This window comes from Lineus longissimus, chromosome 15, assembly GCF_910592395.1.
Source record: "Lineus longissimus chromosome 15, tnLinLong1.2, whole genome shotgun sequence".
Lineage (NCBI taxonomy): Eukaryota > Metazoa > Nemertea > Pilidiophora > Heteronemertea > Lineidae > Lineus > Lineus longissimus.
In genome coordinates, this window is record NC_088322.1 from 13,556,849 (window position 1) to 13,576,072 (window position 19,224).

At 42.0% G+C, this 19,224-nt stretch overlaps 1 protein-coding gene across 17 annotated transcripts in view; it reads right to left on the reverse strand.

Moving 5' to 3' along the window:
- Nucleotides 1-19,224, reverse strand: part of LOC135499543 (uncharacterized) — a 105,686-nt gene that overhangs the window by 19,384 nt on the left and 67,078 nt on the right. For 9 of the 17 annotated variants that reach the window (XM_064790374.1, XM_064790373.1, XM_064790369.1 and 6 more), the window contains 11 exons: nt 17,948-18,013; nt 17,635-17,667; nt 14,037-14,135; nt 13,489-13,674; nt 11,243-12,766; nt 10,641-10,691; nt 8,717-9,406; nt 8,380-8,466; nt 3,466-4,286; nt 3,034-3,196; nt 1,120-1,173 (listed from right to left, as the gene is read on the reverse strand). In XM_064790374.1, coding sequence (XP_064646444.1) covers nt 1,120-1,173; nt 3,034-3,196; nt 3,466-4,286; nt 8,380-8,466; nt 8,717-9,406; nt 10,641-10,691; nt 11,243-12,766; nt 13,489-13,674; nt 14,037-14,135; nt 17,635-17,667; nt 17,948-18,013 — 3,774 coding nt within the window. The remainder of the gene's footprint in view (nt 1-1,119; nt 1,174-3,033; nt 3,197-3,465; nt 4,287-8,379; nt 8,467-8,716; nt 9,407-10,640; nt 10,692-11,242; nt 12,767-13,488; nt 13,675-14,036; nt 14,136-17,634; nt 17,668-17,947; nt 18,014-19,224) is intronic. The other 8 variants (XM_064790363.1, XM_064790368.1, XM_064790359.1 and 5 more) reach the window with 7 other exon arrangements.

Consider the following 19,224-nt stretch of genomic DNA (forward strand, 5'->3'; position numbering starts at 1 on the left):
TGAACTCTCCAAAAGCCTAAAGTGAACAAAATCAGACAGAATAAATGTAACTAGATTCAGTTAAACAAAGGGTTAACAGCTGAAAGTGACACGTCAGATAGATTTCATGTTCACCAGGTTGTGAATTCTAAAAGGCCTTAGTCACAGTATATCATTGTTTCTAATACAAAATACATTACGCCTCGTTTTGATCGGAGCGGTCTTGGTATCGTAACCAATGACCGCCTGGGTAGGTATAAAATTCTGAATTTTAGCAGACGAATTATTTTCACCAAGAAGCAACGACTCAGCCCCACAAAACAATGTCAAGAACACGAGATTTTGAAGTATTCCCCGATATATTGGGATTTGTGAAGTAGGGAGGATACCCGAGGACTCTTTCGAGGTCGTCAGTCAGGATTCAGAAGAGGTCAAAGACGAGGAAATGGTAGAAATCGAGCTAGCAGACTGGGAATTCCCTTGCTGCGTGACGTCATCTTCACAAGCAACAATATGGCGGAGTTCCGGACACCAGGCTGGATCATTCTTTGACGAAAACGGAACATATATACCTTTCAAATCGTATTTAATTTGTTTAATTTTGAAACCTTTTAGAATAGAAATTAATACCTCGCTGTCGGTCATTGGTTGTATAATCAAGACCGCTCGGGTAGACCTCAAATTACGTCCAAAACCCTCGGCGAAGCGCCTCGGGTTTTGGACTGCATTTTCGGTCTACCCGAGCGGTCTTGATTATACAACCAATGACCGCCAGCTCGGTATTAATTCCTTAAGTAAAGGCGACGTCGTCCCCAACACCAAATTTTACATCCAAATTACAAACACCTCATTAGAATCTACCAAATCCTTCACCGGCAGTTTTAAAGAATATACAAAATTTACATATTTTATTATGATACCGATCCCAACTAACTAAGCAACTGAAGCAAGTGACTCTTTAAATATAGTTAGTGTTGTAGAGAATTGAATTTTTCTCACATTTTATGTCATTTTTTACATTCTGAGGCATCAGTTCACTGACTGAGTAACAGATGGCAGCACTGGAGTGCTCGTTTCATATGTGCAGCGTGTTAGAAAATTAGCAAACTAAAGAAGTAAGCAATGAAGCTAAAAACAAACCTTGATTAACATTAGCATATGGCGTCCGTGGTGTGACTGGGAAGGGGGGTGTGGCTAAAGTCGAAAACAAACAAACATGAAGCAAAACAGTCAAAAACATAGACAGAGGCCCCTGGAAAACTTTGACTGAGTTACTTGATAGGCGGTGTTTTATACCAGCCATTAAACTCGATACACCAGTCAGCCTAAAAAGAAGCTTCACAGCAGTTACTTTTGCTTTCTCGATTGCAAAAACACCTACAAGGATTTTCAGATCTCCATGAGATTGGCATGTTCTGTTCACTGGCCTCATGACGTTGTTATACGAGAAAACCAGGATGCCTCGACACGCAGACGACAACAAAATGACACAACGTTGATATCAAAAACAAGTGTGCACAAATAGAGAGGTTCAGATGATCCGAGCTACAAGCCTAACAAAGCCACAAGCTCCAGGTCAAATTTCATTACATGTGAACATGTGAACCTCTTCATTTTCATCAACAGAAGTCAAACAATGTGCCGACTATTTGTCCAATAGAGTTAGACCTGTATCTGGGAACCTCAAAACCTCTCTCTCAATATTTGATTCATACAAATAGGACAATTTTTCACATAACAGCTATCGTCTGATTAGGTGACTTCGCTTTTTATTAGTTGAATTACTGCAATGGACAAAGGAAGGTGGCGGCAGACACGAAAATGGTCCAATGCTTGCCTCTCTATTATAATCACTATTTTTTCAAATAACTGATTGGGTCATTAATCACAGTATTAGTACTGTAGTACATACTGTAGTAACATATTGTGTCAACTGATTGATACCAGTCTGAGAGGTGACTTACATGCCCATTACAGGTAATGTAGGCCTATTGTGAGGCTCTCCTCAGCCAGTGTACACCAGTCGAAAAAGTATTACATTCGTCTGCGCACAGAGGAAAAAAACAACCTCACACCACAATATGAAGGTGACTTTCACATGCTCTGAAGATCAGCATAATATCCACTGTATGTGAAAAACTGTCCAAAGTACAATGTGAGTTGAAAGTAGTGGAACCATGATAAAAACGTTGACAACACTTGCATTCAAATTTGAATGTTACTTGATGCCAAACTTGAAATACAATGTACTTGTATAAAAAATATGCATGACATTGTTGTCTAACTTTGCAATAATGTCAAGTGAAGAAATCATGTACTTTTAAGTATTATAGTTCAATAAAAAAAGAAAGTGGCAAGCCTTTCATGTCATCTATAGATGGAATGGGTCAACTATTTTGACATCACCCTCTCAGAAAGGGGTTCCAATTGCACTTTTTATCATGGTTCCACTAAAATCTTGATCCAGAAAATGGGAGGCTCTCTTAGTTTTTGTCCACACAAATCATCTAAATGACATGGCAGGATTAAGACAAGGACTTCATTCAAGGTTTTAGTGGTTAGATATGATTAGATGACAGTTAATTATCTAGTGACATGCAGTATGATTCTGGATAGGAGAAAACCAGATACCCTCAGTCAATGCAGGTAGATATTCCAAATGACAGTTTCTACAAAGATAGCTTCTTAGTGTAATTGCCTCTTTCTAGATCAGTACCCACAGCATTGGAACCCAGATGGAGCACAGGTTGGGAGAGAAAATGGCCAAAATATGGGTCAGGGTCAGCAAGGGCATCACTTCTACTGGCATGTTGAAGGGTCATCATCAGACCAGTTGTACCTGGCACTGCCATCACTGGGGAACTCTCCCAATAAGAGAACTCCCCTACTCTTACAGGGGTACTAATCTATATCAAAAGAGGCAAACTGAGGTGACATTCCGGAGTCACAGTGCATTTCGAGTCGTAATTTAGAACACTGAGATCATGATAGAAGTATCTCCCATCGCAGTATTTAGGGTATTATGATGAGAAAAGTCGACAAAAATCTACCAACCTTGTGCGGTACCAGGGAAAGCTGGTGACACTGGTCGTCCGTCCGAGTGATCTGTGCCATCATGGTCAGGTTCTAAATTTTGCACGCCAACTGCTCGAAGCGTTATGACCTCCTCCTCTTCCTGTTTCGGTGGCGGTGCAGACTGTTGGGTGATGACTGTTTGCTGCAAAACAGAGGAAGGGTTAATCATGGTCTTGTGTTTCCTTCCTGTATAAACAAGACACAAACAAGCTATTTTTGTTGCTGTTGCCGCAAGAGGGATTTTTGTTGCATGCGATCATAGTCGCAGGTCGCAACAAATTGAATGCTTGTTTGGAGAAGTATTTATTCATATCTCTTATAGCCAGGCCTCACCAAAGTCATTAAGGAATCCTTTTGGTCAATCCTGGCATCCAAAAAAAGACCACCGACCCCTCCCTAAAGTGGCAGTACCTTTTCAATGACCGTCCGCTGAACTTCACGCTGGATTTGTTCTTGTCGTAACTGCTCTTGTCGTAACTGCTCTTGTCGTAACTGCTCTTGTCGTGACTGCTCTTGCCGCAACTGCTCTTGCCGCATCTGTTCTTGTCGCAACTGCTCTTGTCGTAACTGCTCTTGCCGCAACTGCTCTTGCCGCAACTGCTCTTGCCGCAACTGTTCTTGCCGCAACTGTTCTTGCCGCAACTGTTCTTGTCGCAACTGCTCTTGTTGTAACCGCAACTTTTCTTGACGCAACTGTTCTTCTTGTTGCCGCAAGTGTTCTTCTTGTTGTCGCAATTTTTCCTGTTGCAATTGTTCTTCTTGTTGTCGCAACTTTTCTTGTCGCAATTGTTCCAGTCGCAACTGCTCCTCTTGTTGACGCATCTGTTCTTGTCGCAATTTCTCTTCTTGTTTCCGCAACTGTTCCTCTTGTTGCCGCAACTGCTCCTGTCGCAACTGCTCATCTCGTTGTCGCAACTGCTCTTGTCGCAATTGTTCTTCCTGTTGCCGCAACTTTTCCAGTCGCAACTTTTCTAGTCGCAACTCCTCTTGTTGCCACTGTTCTTTTTGCTGTTGCAATTGCTGTTGTTGTTGTTGTGTTATAGTCGTCGTTACTGTCCGCGTTGTGTGCGACTCATGGCTCTGGGATGGCGTCTGCTGTACCTCTGTCGTCAACGTTTTCAACATCTCTTCCTGTCGTTGTTGCAGTTTCTGTTCACGACGGAGAGCTGCTTCAGCCGTGATTGCTTCCTGGGCTGCCTGGAGGCTGCGCTCGAGGTCCTCGAGTCTGTTACCTGTAAATAGAGGGTGCTTGATCAAGGAGGAGGAATACTCTCTCTAGAGAACCACAAACCAAGTGCAAAGTGAAAGCGGAAGTTGCCAGTATGGTTTATAGATTTTTGTTCTAGAGATGCTCTTTCTGATGTTATCCATGAACCAAAAGACATCTAATTGAAATAATCGCAGCCGCCCACAAAGTCAACTCTACCTTGAATCGTCTGCATCATTGGTGTCAAGTTCTCCAGTCCGATCCCCTCCAGACTGTAATTATACTGGACACTATTCGGCCCTGTACCCGTGCAAGAATACTCAAACACATATTCCCTCGGTGTGGGCGTTCCACTCTCAGAACCCACTGACCCACTTGTCGACCGCCGTAAAGGCAGTGTTCCCGAGCGCAGTGAAGACACGCTTCCCGATTGCCCCGAACGCGCTGACGCTGTTCTCCGTAAACGTGTCGTCTGTGGCGATGAGGGGAGAGACCGGGTATCCCTTTTTGCAATTTCTTCGGCCAGGATTTTGATAGGCAACATTTTGAAGGTTCGGCAACAATTTTAGTTTCTGAACAATTCTGAGTACTTTCCGACACGCCCTCAAGTGTTAAGATCAACAACTAACTGAAAAACTCCTATTCCTGAATGAGTGCATTTTGAACAGTACCGATGATGATGACGATTTAGGCCAACAGTCTGAAATATCCGACTCTTATAGCATTCACGTAGATCCATATACATGCATACTTAGGCTCAATAGGTGAAAATGCTGTGAAATATTTTCGCTCTGATAATCACCGAGTTCAAAACATCCAAACCAACATCAGAAGTTTAACCTGAATGTCTATCAACCCGACCAATCACAGTGACCCTTTGGGCTCGATATAAATGAATGGAGTTATGACTTTTGAATACCTTTCAGTAGTTTTCTACTTAGCCAAATGCTCTAATACTAAAAGTAGGTTAAACCTCGAATGTGAAGTTTTTCAAGCCTGATTTATAGAAATACTTCTTCTGAAAATGTCTGAGATGACTAATTAGGATGGAGTTACAGGACTGACCAATTAGGATGGAGCCACAGGGCTTAACAATTGGGACAGAGCCACAGGACTGACGAATTGGGATGGAGCCACAGGGCTAAACAATTAGGATAGAGCCACAGGACTTACGAATTAGGATGGGGTCACAGGATGGGCCAGTTAGGATCGAGCCACAGGACCAACTTGCGGCTTCAAAACATAATCTAAAGCTTGACCTCATTGGGTCATTAACAACATGATGCAGTTGCTAATTTGATGATAACTAGGCAGAAATAATAAATCCTAATCCAAATAGCTAAGGGCGTATTTCGAAGAATTCCACAAATCCTAACAAATGACCTCTCTCAGGACACATTTCTCTTGACCAATTGAAAAGAAAACTTTCATCACAGTTATAAGCTCATCCAGAAGCGGTCAAGGACTAATCCAAATTGCGAATTCTGACCAATCCAAATTTTGTTTGAACCACAGACTTGTTTTAGGAATCCCAAGATAGATACGACAGGCAGAGGTAATCAGGACCTATGTAGAACACGGTAGAGGTCTTGCCAGGACACGACACACAACACGACGATAGTCTGAGGCAAAACCGCAGGATATCAACCAAAAGATTTACCACAATAAAATGCATTCAAGTACATTTTCTCTCAGACTTGAAAAGGATATGGGCAAACACTGGACCGTGTCTCACTGAATCAAAGCAGCCGGTACAAAAATCTATCGCCTCTATTCATCGAGGATTTATGCCAGGCCAATTTCATTCATCATAACCCCACAGAATGATTATCAAAATATTTCATCTGGGTCACTGGGTGGGGTAGTGTTTGAAGGCTTTGATTGATGCCTTTTGGTCATGGGTGCAAGCACATAAACTCTTTGAGAGAATGTCCTCAAAACTATGAATGTAAAACTTCAAGCTTTCAAGAAGAAAAGACCGAGAGATGAGACCAGAATTCCAAATTAAACCACTTTCCCAAGCAATTATGGAGGACGAGGTGGGTTCAACTTTCAGAAGTATCATCATTGTTTCGTCTCTGTGTCCTTGAGCAAAACACCTAACCCTGCATTGCTTCTCTCAACCCAAGTGTAGGTAACAGGTTTGCCTGGGAAGGAGCAACATCTGTCAAGGGGAGTGATACTCATTGTCACCAAGTGCTGCAGAAACTGGAGTAAGCTCCAGCGCGATGAGATTTTTGGACACACGGGCAATAGCGCACCAAACATTAACTCTTTTTCAACATTCAACCTTGATCTAACATCAAAACAATCATAATTCTCCATTCGGTCTACTTTCAAAGCTCTGCACAATTCACAGTAAAAAAGTCCATTGTATGTACGACATACAAGAGTTCAATAATGTAAAGAAAACAAGAAAAAAACAACGATGGAAATAGGGTGACCATTCTACCCACTCAGGTAATTAATTGTCAGGAGGCTAAAATTATCTTACTCAAGTTCCCAATTGCATGAAATTAGTCCGGCAGTTAATTTGTCTGGAAAGAGGTTTTGTTTTAGCAGTATTTCATTTTTTTTCTATTGCATCTATAATGCGGTACATTTGGAGTTGATTGCAGCCACTCATGGCTATTGTGGTAAATGAACAATTGATGTCATTTCTATGCAGAGCTCAGCCTGATATAGGTACCACTTCTATACAAAGGCCTTGTAGGCCTAGCTATCAGACATATTGTGGACTGATTCTGGAATTTCTTGTCTCAAAACCGAGCCGCACATTTCATAAACGTTACATATCCTACCACAAAATTCAGAATTGGTACTTTCATGCTGATCGCCTAGGCCTACTTAGTCAACCAGATCTAGCCATCCAAAATGGCCACCATAATACAAAATGGCCGCTGAATTGCACTGTGGCAAACATTAGAAAGAGCATCTCAAAATCATCCATTTACAAGTGATGCACTGTTTTTTTCATTATGATACATTTCAACACCAGCTGTCAATCTCACATTTGCGGCTTTTGCCAAAGTATAAAACGCACGGCAGAAGAATTAGTTGAGAGAAAATCAGGAATAAAACTGTGATAAATTCAAACTTAAATTGACAAGCACACATAAATGAATGAAAATTCAAACATGCTTAGGTTATTGGAGGGAAATTACCTACCCATAGTTGTTGAATAATGATAATGATACGCATGCCATTTCAGCATTTTTAAAGCCCTAATCTGATGGATGTGGAAATTTCATGCAAATCAGGATAGGACAGTTTGCGGACACACATAAACTATTTTTGTGACTTCTGGACTTTTGTGAAATTGTTATTTTGTTTATATGCGTTGGAGATTACCTTGAGAGATAAAATTCAAGTTTAAATTCATAAGGTGAAAATTATTAATGGCGTGCATTCAACTTGCTCGGTTAATGCCCTACCTCTAGGTCAATCACATACCTTTACGGAATGGGCAAAAGAAAACATTCTAAATAAGTAGGGAAATGTTTTGTGAAATTCAAGGTGTCTTATTCTTCTCATGAATGATTAGGGACTCTAAGACTTCTTGACTGGAAATGACATACCACAAACATTGCCATTGTTTCCAAGGATGTCAACAACCTTATACTGTTGGTTAACAGTGAAATGTTATTTTGAAATTATTTGTTCAATGCAATTCGAAAAAATTGGAGTCACAATTAAAGCGAGGTCGTCGCCACAGGCAGTTCAGTTAACGTTCACTCCAAGCTCTCCGCAGACCATGGAGATGTAATTGGTCCATGACCAAAGTTTGATTAATTTACGCATTGTTTAAAAATAGTCCACCAAGTGTTCAACCATTACCAAGCTTTACTTTCTGCCACAAATGATGATGATATTAAGGAAATTGAAAATTGATGTGTCATAGGTTAGCATAGAGTCACCACAACCATTTTCTGGCACTAAAATTCAGCGTTAGAAAAGCATGCATGAGAATCCATAATGACAGTTCGTAAAATTTTATAGGTACCCTAACATCATGCCCAGGAGTCACTGGGCCTATTTTCAATGTACGAATGTGTTGGAAAAAGCCAGATAAGACTCCTGGGTATGAGGCTGCCAACACCAGCATTCGAAGGCCTTACCCCTCCTCTGAATATTCAGAACTTCGTAAACATGTTCTGATGTATCAACAGGCGCACCGATACCTAGACTTGCTCCCCGTAAGATTTCTATGAGAAAAGTAAAATACGTTTATTTTTGATTTTTGTAATTTGTCTGTAATTTCAATATTTGTAACACTTTACACTGAGTTTTAACCACATCAAACTTCAAAAATATCAAAAAGATTGAAGAAACCACATCAAACTCCCTAGCAACCAATCAATATTGAAAATCCATAGCGACCAATTTGAAAATACCTAGCAACCATTTCAAAATGCTTAGAAACCAATATTCTAATTCCCTAGCAACCACACTCACCTGTGTTCTTTGGTCTAGGATATCCATTAAACGTGACATTAGTTTTAAATGGACTATTTGACTCCTGTTGTGACACCGATCTGGGGTAGGGTGTCAAATTCTCCTGATTTGCATACTGTCTCTCAGTTCTATAGTCTGCACTGTTTATCACAGGTGACGCCTCCTGGCGAGGCGACTGGTAACTAGGACTAGGAACAGGATCGGCATGCGTAAGTATTGCACTGTAGGGTGGTGGGAAAACAGGCGTCGGGGAAGGCTCGCCAGGATATCCCGGCGTCATCGGTAAATCTGAACTGCTATTATTCCGGCGGTTGACCTCTACTGTACTGTAAATATTGTTCATCTGGGGGTCGTCACGATTCACCATAATGGTTGAATACGGCTGCCCGAGAGGCGACGGGAACTTCTCCGTCAGCGGTGAGGCATTATTGTTAATACTTTGTGGGTTTTCCCGCGGGTGCTCTCCCCGTTTTTGCACCGTTTCTTGTGTCACTTGATTCTCTCTCATCCACTGAGCGACATTTTGCGTTTTATTTGTCGTGACTGTCTGCTCCGTGACGACCTGTTTCTGCTCCCGTAATATACGTTCTTGCGCAAGCGCATGCGCTTCCCTTGCCTTTTGCGCATTCAGTTGCGCCTGCGTGGCATTCGCATGCAAATGTTCCAACTGTTGTATAGCACGATCTAGATCTATAGAAATCAAAATAAAAAACACAGAAAAATAAAATCGAAGGCGAATGCGACGAGTCGTAACACAAAAAAATCACACAAACTGATCGAAGACGTATTGTCCTCCATTTTGTTCGTATTTTGAGTGCATTTCTAACTTGAGTCCTCGGGCAAGCTCGTAACCTGGGTTCAATGGGAAAGCAAAGAACATATGTGAGTGTTCATTGCTAGGCGGAAAGAAGATCAAAGGGTTTGGTGAACAGTTTATGGCGCTAGAAGCCTTCGATCAGTTTATTCAAACAAGAGTGAATTTACAACTTACAACACACAATCTAAAGTGTAATTCACGCACACTTATGAAAAGCAAGGCTTTTTCTTAGCACTATGAAATAACATCGAAATAAATAAATTTCATGTGACGTTTGGTTCAGCTCTACCCCCCCCCCAACCACCACACACCACAATGGAAAATATCCTTGGCATTAAAACTGCAAATTCACTCTATCATTAATTAAACAAAGTTTGAAACAAGAGTTTTAACACTCAAAATAGAGTAATAGGGGAAAAATTGCATGCCACAAGACTTTAGCAAAGGAACAAGACGAAAAACTTCAATCAAGTCAAAATTTCAAGAAGGGCTTCAAAGGATGTGAAACGATTTCGGGATGGGATGGTCATGCCATTAGTCGCTGAATGGAGTATCAAGGTGGTCTTGGGTTTGGCCAAGGGTTTCAAGGTATCGTAAAAGAATTGACAAACTTTAAAGAGAAGAAGGGTGATATCTCAAACTTCCAAACAAAGTATCAAAATGACAAATTCGTTAACTTTTTCAGATGGACACAAAAAATGTAAAGGGGGACCGAGAAGGCCAGTTGAAAACACTGAGGTGTCAGAGTTGAAAAGACACCTGTATGAGTTTGTAAATCAATTTTTTAACTAGTTTAAGCTAGGCAGATGGGCAGTAGGGCAGAGACTGGCATCGGATAAGCTCTGCTTCTCAAGTATAAAGCAAGGCAGAGATGTTTGGAAAGTTTGGTTGAACCACCTCTATCCCCTAAGGAGAAAGAATTTGGCTGCAAAACTTGCAAAGACTAAATCTCATTTTGAGCGAATCTGCACCTTTGGAACCAAACTCTTCTCATGCTGGGTTACATGGGATTCAATGTTGTCACGTGAATGGTGACACGTGGCATATTGAATCCTATGCAAATCCGGCTTTAAATGATGTAAAGAATGATTTTATTAGTAATCCTACCTTCCGATGTGTAAGTGGTATTCACATGTGTTGATGAATCTGATACGTCCTCTGTAAGTTCCAAAAGGTTAGGTTAGATGGTGTTATAGGTCAAGGTTGTTTAAAGGAAAGCTACTTCAGACCAGTACTGTACAGTGCACAGAAGGGATATAACTTCTGACTAGAACTAAATATAGAGTGAGACGACCAATGTTCGATTGTGCAAATTACATATTCTGTGAAGGAGTAACAACCTAACCCAGATAATAAGAGCTGTTCATCTTATAGTGATGTTTTACTATAGATGTGCTTCCACCCATCCAACTCCAAAGTTTTTGCGATTCTGCCAATAGATTGCCATGTCAATTTCACTCTGAGATGCTTTCCACCACCTCCATACCTAATTAGCCTATCAAGTCGGATGGGGCTAGTCCAGACACTGGTTTTTTCGATTGGTGAAAGCGCCAAAAATCCGGCAATCACTAGTTTTTAAACCCGTCAAATTGATAAACTATTGACTACAAGAATGTGCATATGATGAGGATTCTCCTAATTCATGATATGAAATAAGAATAAATTTCATGTTATGGTCCCTTTAAGAAAATGAGACAAAGTGGACTTACTCTGTTTCCGACTCAAAGTAGTGACGGTCGTCCTAGTGGCTCCCTCTGGCTCACTTTCGTAACCGTATCTTGAGTTCGACACCGTGCTCGTAACATAACCCGATGACGCTGGTGGTATAGACACATTAGCATAGCCATCGTATCGCGATGTTTTCTGCGTCGGCATGGTGGCTGTTTCATATGTGTACTTCTCAACCGGTTTCGACTGTGTTTCGTAGACGGTCCGTTTTTCGACGTACGTCGTAGATTTCTGGGCAGGTAAGGTATGGGTTTCGTAGCTAACATTTGTTGTTAGCGGCGACGAGATTCCTTGTCGAGATGAGAAAGAGGTATCTGCAGACGTTGGCGCCGACTGTGGTGGACTCTGATAGCTGAAGCTTTGTGAGTAATTCATCGGCGACTGCGACCGAGGTGAATGTGTCGGAGAAACACGCCGATCGTACCCGGGGTCAGAGTTCTGGCGTGACAAGGACTGCTGGTAGGTTGTCCACTCACTCCGGTTCATACTCCGTGACCGGTTTACCGCATCCTTACTACTGGACCTGACCGGCACGGCTGGGGAGGGCGGTGTGGGACCAACATTGCTCCGCCCCATAATGGGCGATGGCGGTGGTTTTGTCGACGACGTTTGCGCCCCTTGCGAGGAGTACGTCTCGGTGACAGACGTCGGCATGTAGGAACTATTATTCATTGAGGATGTATACGTAGTATAAGATGATGTTGAGTAGACATTCTGGATCGTGTTATAAGACCCCGGGCCATCGGATGTTCGATAACGGCGCTGAACCTTCGAGAAGTACTTCCGGTTGCTTCCCTCAGGGTCGGAAGTGTAACCAGATAAATCGACGTCATTCTGGTTATAGCGATCCAAGATAGCCTGCTCCTCTGCCTCGGTCTGCTGCCGTTTTGACAACAACTTATCCTGCGCCGACTGCAGCTCTTTTACAAGCTGTTTCTCCTGCGGCGTACGCTCACGTGACTGCCGTCGCTGCGTCAGCTTCCGTTGCTGTTGCTCCAGCCACGTGCTAGTATCCATCGATGCGGGAATGGCCAAATCCAGATGATCTGATTGGCGATTATAATCCTTGGCAACGTCACGTTTGTTCTGCATGTGAGTGCGATTCACGGCTGTGACGCGATCTCTGTCCAAGTTGTCCATCATCTGATCGATGTTATAATCATTTTGATTAATCTGCCGAACCGTCTCCGTTTTATAACTGTATGTTTTATGCATTGTTTCAGATTCCGGGACTTTCCCCTTTCTCGTTAGTGAACCGTAGGTGACCTGCCCCGCTTGCTGAGCACCGGTCCCTGTGATCGGCTGTGTACTTATCAGCGTTTGACTTCCGAGAAGATCAGCGAGCACTTGATCTAGTTCCGATTGTTCGTCACTAGGGGTCGTATGCGACTTGTTCAAGATGGTCGTTGTTTGGGTCGTGTGGACAGGTTGACTTGAGGAGTAGGTCAGGGTGTTTGCAGGTCCTGAATGACTAACACTTAGGCTGACACTGGCACTAGTAAAACCTACAACAGAGATTAATTGACGGTTTAGAAACCAAGGGAATTTTAACTGTATTTCTTGAGCTTACAACAACTGCTTTTTGAGTTTGTCAAAGTCCATTCAACATGCAACTCAGAGAAAGACTCTCCCTTGATGAAATGTTCCACACTAGCTTGACTAAAGATTGTCTAATTCACATCCATATTTACATTTATTTGCAGCAGCCATATCCCTACATCAAGCATACCGGTACCCAATTGCATGCCTGTGTCACTAAGCTTAGCTAGCCACTTCCAATTACTCTTCCTGACTATGTCAAAATGTTGCAAGACAGAGAGCTGTCCCCTCCCAAATGGAAACATAAAACCAGAGCTAAGTCAAAGGGTAATAAGGTTTTCCATGGTTTGGTCATCGGTGAACACCAGAGTTTCAAGGGTTACGATGAATCCTCAGGCAAAATGTTCCCATTTGCCTAGGTAGTCACGCCATCTCTCCTAAGAGACATCCTCCGGAACAAGGCCTTTGGATCATCTCTATAACGCACTAACGCGTGTGTTTCAGGAACCATTACAAAGGCCTTCTGTTGGAGGATGCTTAGAGAGTGAACTGTGAATAACTGTCAAGTTTTTAAATAGTGATTAAAGTTTTTCAAGAAGTCAGAAAATCGAGGAGAAGACAGCGTACTGAGTGGATAGCATCATTTTTGTTTTTAAGATAGAAGCTGGCGCATGCCCATGCCAAATACCTGAAGTTGATGATATACCAGAGTCCATGCTATTATGTAACATGTCATTGGTAGTCGTTTGCACAAGTGGCTCCCTCTTCTTGGTTACCGTGGCGTACAGACTTCCATCGGGAGCGGAGAGGTGGTCGATGCGTTGCTCTTGGTGTGTCACTGTGGAGGTGGTGTGAGTTATCGCCTCACCGTTTTCTGCAACGAAAATGTTCAAAACCGTCAAATTGCTCTGCTGTGATAGTCTTTTAATTGAGAATGGTGCTTATTGACCTTAATAGACAGTCTATTGTTTAATTTCAAGGACGCCAATTGGGTCAAAAATGGTTACCTTGAGATGACATGAGCAGTGAAATCAGCTTTGAACGAAAATCTGTACCTTGTCACCCTATGCAATCAGCTACCGGTGCTGAAATTCTCCCCAAGTTATAAAAGCCTATCAACACTAACAATTCATTGAAAAGTTCAGCTTTTGTGAGCATTTTGAGGGGTGAACTACACGTTGACTCAAGATATAGGGTTAAAATTTCAAGTGTCTTACCCAAGGTCACAATACTCACCATTGGGAGGGTGCGTGTTGAAGTTTTCGTACGAGTCCCATCGGACGAGGGGATCTTGGTTGTCGTCGACGAGGACACCGGAGTCGTTCAGGAGGTCACCTGGTGAGCGAAAGAAGAAACATTATTTATGGCAACTAAATGTGTTCTTCAAGGACAGCATGATAAAGCTTTTGACCCTATAAGGATTAAAAATCACAGACCAGAAATCTATATGGTTTCAAATCCAAAGTACGAGTTTCTAAATGCAATAAAACCAGCATAAACTATACCTTCACGGAAGACACTCAAAGCAGAAGGCCTATAAAATCACATTAAGGGAAGAGCTGTGACAGTTAAAATGAACCCAAGGTTAGATAGCGTTAATTGCGCATTTATGTCAAATGTTCTTGTGTAAGGCATTCGGTAGGCCCGTTCAATCAGTTAGGGTCAATGTTGAGGCTTCCCAACAATGTTACGAAGGGAAATGGTAAATATGTAAATGACTTGCTGCAGGGTGCGTAGGCGGTGAGTTATTTACAACTAGGCCTGAGGTCATGCAATATGTAAACCTGTATCTGATTTTAAGGGTTGACCATAGGCACCACCATTTGTGACTCGCTCTACCAAAACTAGGCGCTTGTCGCATCTGAACTTGACAGGTTAATACGGACTTGTTGTTCATTTCCCTATTGTAGACCTTTTGTGAAATCTATAACAAACTGATTTAGTCACATTTCACAAAAGGTCTACAATAGGGAAATGAACAACAAGTCCGTATCAACCTGTCAAGTTCAGATGCGACAAGCGCCTAGTTTTGGTAGAGCGGGTCACATTTTGGCTAGTATCAATAAAAAACCATTTAGCACTGCAAAGTGCTGCCTTGTATCTACCGGTGGGACTATTGAGCAGTCCCCTCATGATATCACTACAGGACTGAGCCTCGTAAAATGAACCAGCAATTGTTTTCCTATCAAGAGAGAACTCGTATAATGGCCTGAGCATTGGGAGGACCATGCAGCGTTCCCACATTCGCCATCTCTGAACCCAAACAACATTAGTAATATTAGCAGTTAATCAACAGCCAATTCGCCGCAGGAAACGAATCAAACTCCACGGAAAAGTTATGGTGGTAATTAGTAATTAAAGTAATTAACAAAGGAGTGGATATGGTGTAAGGTATGATGGGGTATGCACATCATATTCTGGTATTATGTCAATGGCATTTTGAACATGTAAACATGATATTGTAGTGAAATGATGTTGTAAGGAAGAATTCCACAAATATCCTGGACTAAACAGAATAGTTGGTCACAGAACTTAGCCCAGCCGGCATTACTGATTAATCACTGTATAGTACGGCCCCAGGTATATGGCACGGCTTAACCCGCCGGCCATGAGGGAATTCCTTTATGGCCCAGTGGTTGGCGCGTTGGCCCCAGAGTGGAAGTTAAGCAACGTTGAGCGCGGTCAACCTTTGGATCGGTGACCGGCGCGTACAATACAATCACTTTGCTACAAGATGTTCCCAGATGTTGTTCAGTTTGTATTCAGCTTTCTACACCGTTATTCACAGAAATGTTGTTAAGTTCATGGTCACCAGCTGAAAGAAAACCACTGGATGATACTGGTCATCATAGCCTACTGGAATAATCCACAAAGCCACTGAAACTCCAATGGATGCATTTGGAGGCCACTCAGGCCTTTCGATTACATCCTTTTCACACCGCTATACAGTGTAGGAAATATGGCATGTCCCCAAATTAGGCCCTGAAAAAATGTCCCCAAAATAGAAAAAAAAAAAGAATTTTTTTTTTTTTTTTTTTTTAAGGGGTAATTTGACCCCCTGAAGCGTTTTTTGACACCCTAAATGACCAAATCTCATCCTAAATGGCCTAATTTGATACTTTTCATCCTAAAATTATGAGTTTTCAGGTGCATGTGACAATGTCAGTCAATAAGGACGTCGATGTTCAGGCAAATTGGCACGACGAAATGTCCCCAAATTAAGCTAAAAAGCCAAAAAAACATGTCCCCAAAATAGGCTAAAAAAAACAGGGTGTAGAGGTCTCCATGTAATTGAAAGGCCTGGCCACTGTGCTGCAGAGGTAGTGCATCAGGTCCCAGATCAAGTATACTATTGGATACAGACCACTAATTCACGGATTGAGACATGTTGAAAAGGGACATAATCCACACACTGACTCTTTCTGCAGACACTCAATCGTCGACAAACCTTGAAAATACATCCTCAGCACCAACAAGTCAACACTCCATCAAAATAAGCCAGTACAGCAAATGATATCCGACAGTTTTTGGCGCCGCTTGGCAGCGCAATACATTCCCGATTTGACACACAAAAAATCATATACACCGTATGTTCGCATGGTGCTCTCCCTATAATACATCTCAATGCATTTCAAGTGTACTTGCGTGGGTCAAGAAGCGCTCTGCAAACAGACACACAGACTCAAGTTTGCATGCTTGCGATCGAACCATCATTTTCTACGATTAATGCACTCAGTGTTATTGGTGTATGTACATGTGCATATGTCAAGATCAAGAGTGATGTAAGACATATACGCAGATTGGAAAGCCTCCAAATCAAATAACGCTCGGGGCTGTATCTTTGCATGGTCCAGCATGCAGTTGGATGGTCCACCCAGTCAGGAACTGGAGTGGATGATGGAGTTAGATGGTCCACTCCGTCAGAGATTGCATGGAGTGCATGAGACCGTTACGTGTGGTTGCACATTTAAACCATCTTCTATCTATTAACCAATCTACTGTTTGAGATGGTTAATCAAACCAAGAACAGGATTTCAGTTTCTCTTGGCCCTGCAAGATGGCACCACTGTATAGAAAGGCCGAGGTTCCCAGTCCGCCCATGATTTGTGATGTTGTTAGTGAAGGCATGCATTAACTTCACACAACCTTCTAACAAATTTTGAGTTAGCGTAACAAAAGTAACAAAACATGCCATAAGTTCTCACATTTTAAGAGGGCTCCTCTTGAAAACGTTTAACTTATCATAATTGAGGAAATTATAGGCCTAATTGGCCTAAGTGGGACATTTATGTGAGATATGGATGAAGACTAGCAAATGCTTTTACTTGAGTTATACAGAGCATAAATGTACATGACATCAAGCACTTAGAAGTCTTTATTCACATCACTCAGAGTGAATAGCTTTTTCTATTGAAGGCTACGAAGCCAACCAAATGATAATTGAAAAAGAATTTCTGGTCATTTCTGACACCAAGGACAGAATAGGGACGAGAGATTTTCAGCTTGGAACTGCAGTAAACACTGAGGGTTGAACCGCGTACGTACAGAGTGCATATCAGCCAATGTAGCACTTAACCACCCAAATGCTGATAATTTTTGAAAGATGATCTAAATGAGGGTATCATAGGACGTCTAAAACCCCTTTCAATATCTTAGCAAACAAGGGTTATTATTCACCTCCTACCCTGACCAGCTCTGTCATTGTCTAATATCCAAAGTGGCCCTCAATAGTTCAAGACAACTCTCAAAGACAAGTTCTATAAATACTTCTGACTACTTTGGCTGATCATAACATTCAGTACATCAACATGCATGATGTTCCATGTCTACCAACCTGCCGGCTCTACACTGAAGTAGGACGGAAGTTCTGCAAGAAGATGGCATGGTCACATGCACAGCAGGAGTAGCAGCAATCCCCCCTGACCCCCGAACCAATATTGTACTCAATCCAATATAGCCTTTGAACGTATCATAGTTTCTGGGGCCTTCCAAGATATTTGACCCTATAGTCAACAACAATTACTCATGACTAGTTTTGGATATCTTTTCCTCCTAAAATTGCACTGACTTCACAAAAACACTGTGAATCACAACTTTTTACCTCGCACTAAATTCCCATAAAAAAATGACGTCAAAGTTCTACTTACCACTATTTTTGCCAGCACCACTTGAAAATATGAACTCTACTCGGGCACTCGAAGGAAACTTCTCATCTGAAAAGACACAGAGACAAAGAAATGAGCTAAGAAAGACAAATTTCAAAAACAAAAGACTGACCTCATAGGGCTTTTGCTCAATGAACACAAGATGCTCTGACCTGGAAGAAAGAACGTGTAAGGACATTCTGACTTAGTTGCCAATGCCCCCTAAGAAACGACCTGGAAGAGCATGCTTTCAAAAGAACATTCAGAGCAGCATCCCTGAGTAAAGACTAAGGAAGCAGCTACTTCGAGTGTCATTTGGCCTTCAATCTCCACGACATCATCGAGGGAACTTCTCACCATCGAGGGAAGCAAGAGGTATACATGATGAAAGGAAACTCAAAACCTCTTCGTCAGGGGTCTCAGCACTCCTTACAGTTTGTAGGCCAACATCAACACTCAACACTCAAAGGAAACAAAAGAACATTCAGAGCAGCATCCCAATCTCCACAACATCATCGAGGGAACTCCACACCATCGAGGGAAGTAAGAGGTATACACATGATGAAAGGAAACCCAAAACCTCTTGTCAGGGGTCTCAGCACTCCTTACAGTTAGTAGGCCAACATCAACACTCAACACTCAAGAACAAGCACCGACATCTAACACCAACAGCAAAATGAACACTGTTTCCGCACCAACTAGAACCTACTCACGGAAAACCTGAGAAGAAACTTGGCAAGAAAACCCACCACTTATCAAAACTATTGACAAGGCTCCTTCAAGTACACTTTTAACAATCTGACTTGGAAATTGGAGAAATACCAGGCTTTTAACCGAAAGATGAAAAGTGCTTACAAGACTCAACAAGATGTTGGAAAGTGTACACAACATTTACTTGAGAATAATTGAGATGTTGGTGAACTAGTTGTCCTAGGTACTTTTAGACTTGGCATTGAAACTATCACTAGATCTCCAACCGTGTCTCTCACAAACGAAACTCCTACATGATCCGGAGTAACATGCAGTAAACTATTTCAAGGACCTCCTTCACATCCAATGACCACTTAACACCCCAAAATTATGAATGTTCAACCAACAATGTAAGTTAAGTTTCCAGTCATCATTTCCTTCAAATCGAAAGTCCATGTAGGAAGAAAAGATTGTACCTGATTATACACGATCCAGCAAAAAAGATTCCGAAATTCAAGACAAAATATAGAAAATTATCAAGATCGATTGCACACAGAATTTTTCCACAAGCCAGCCTCCCAACAGAATCC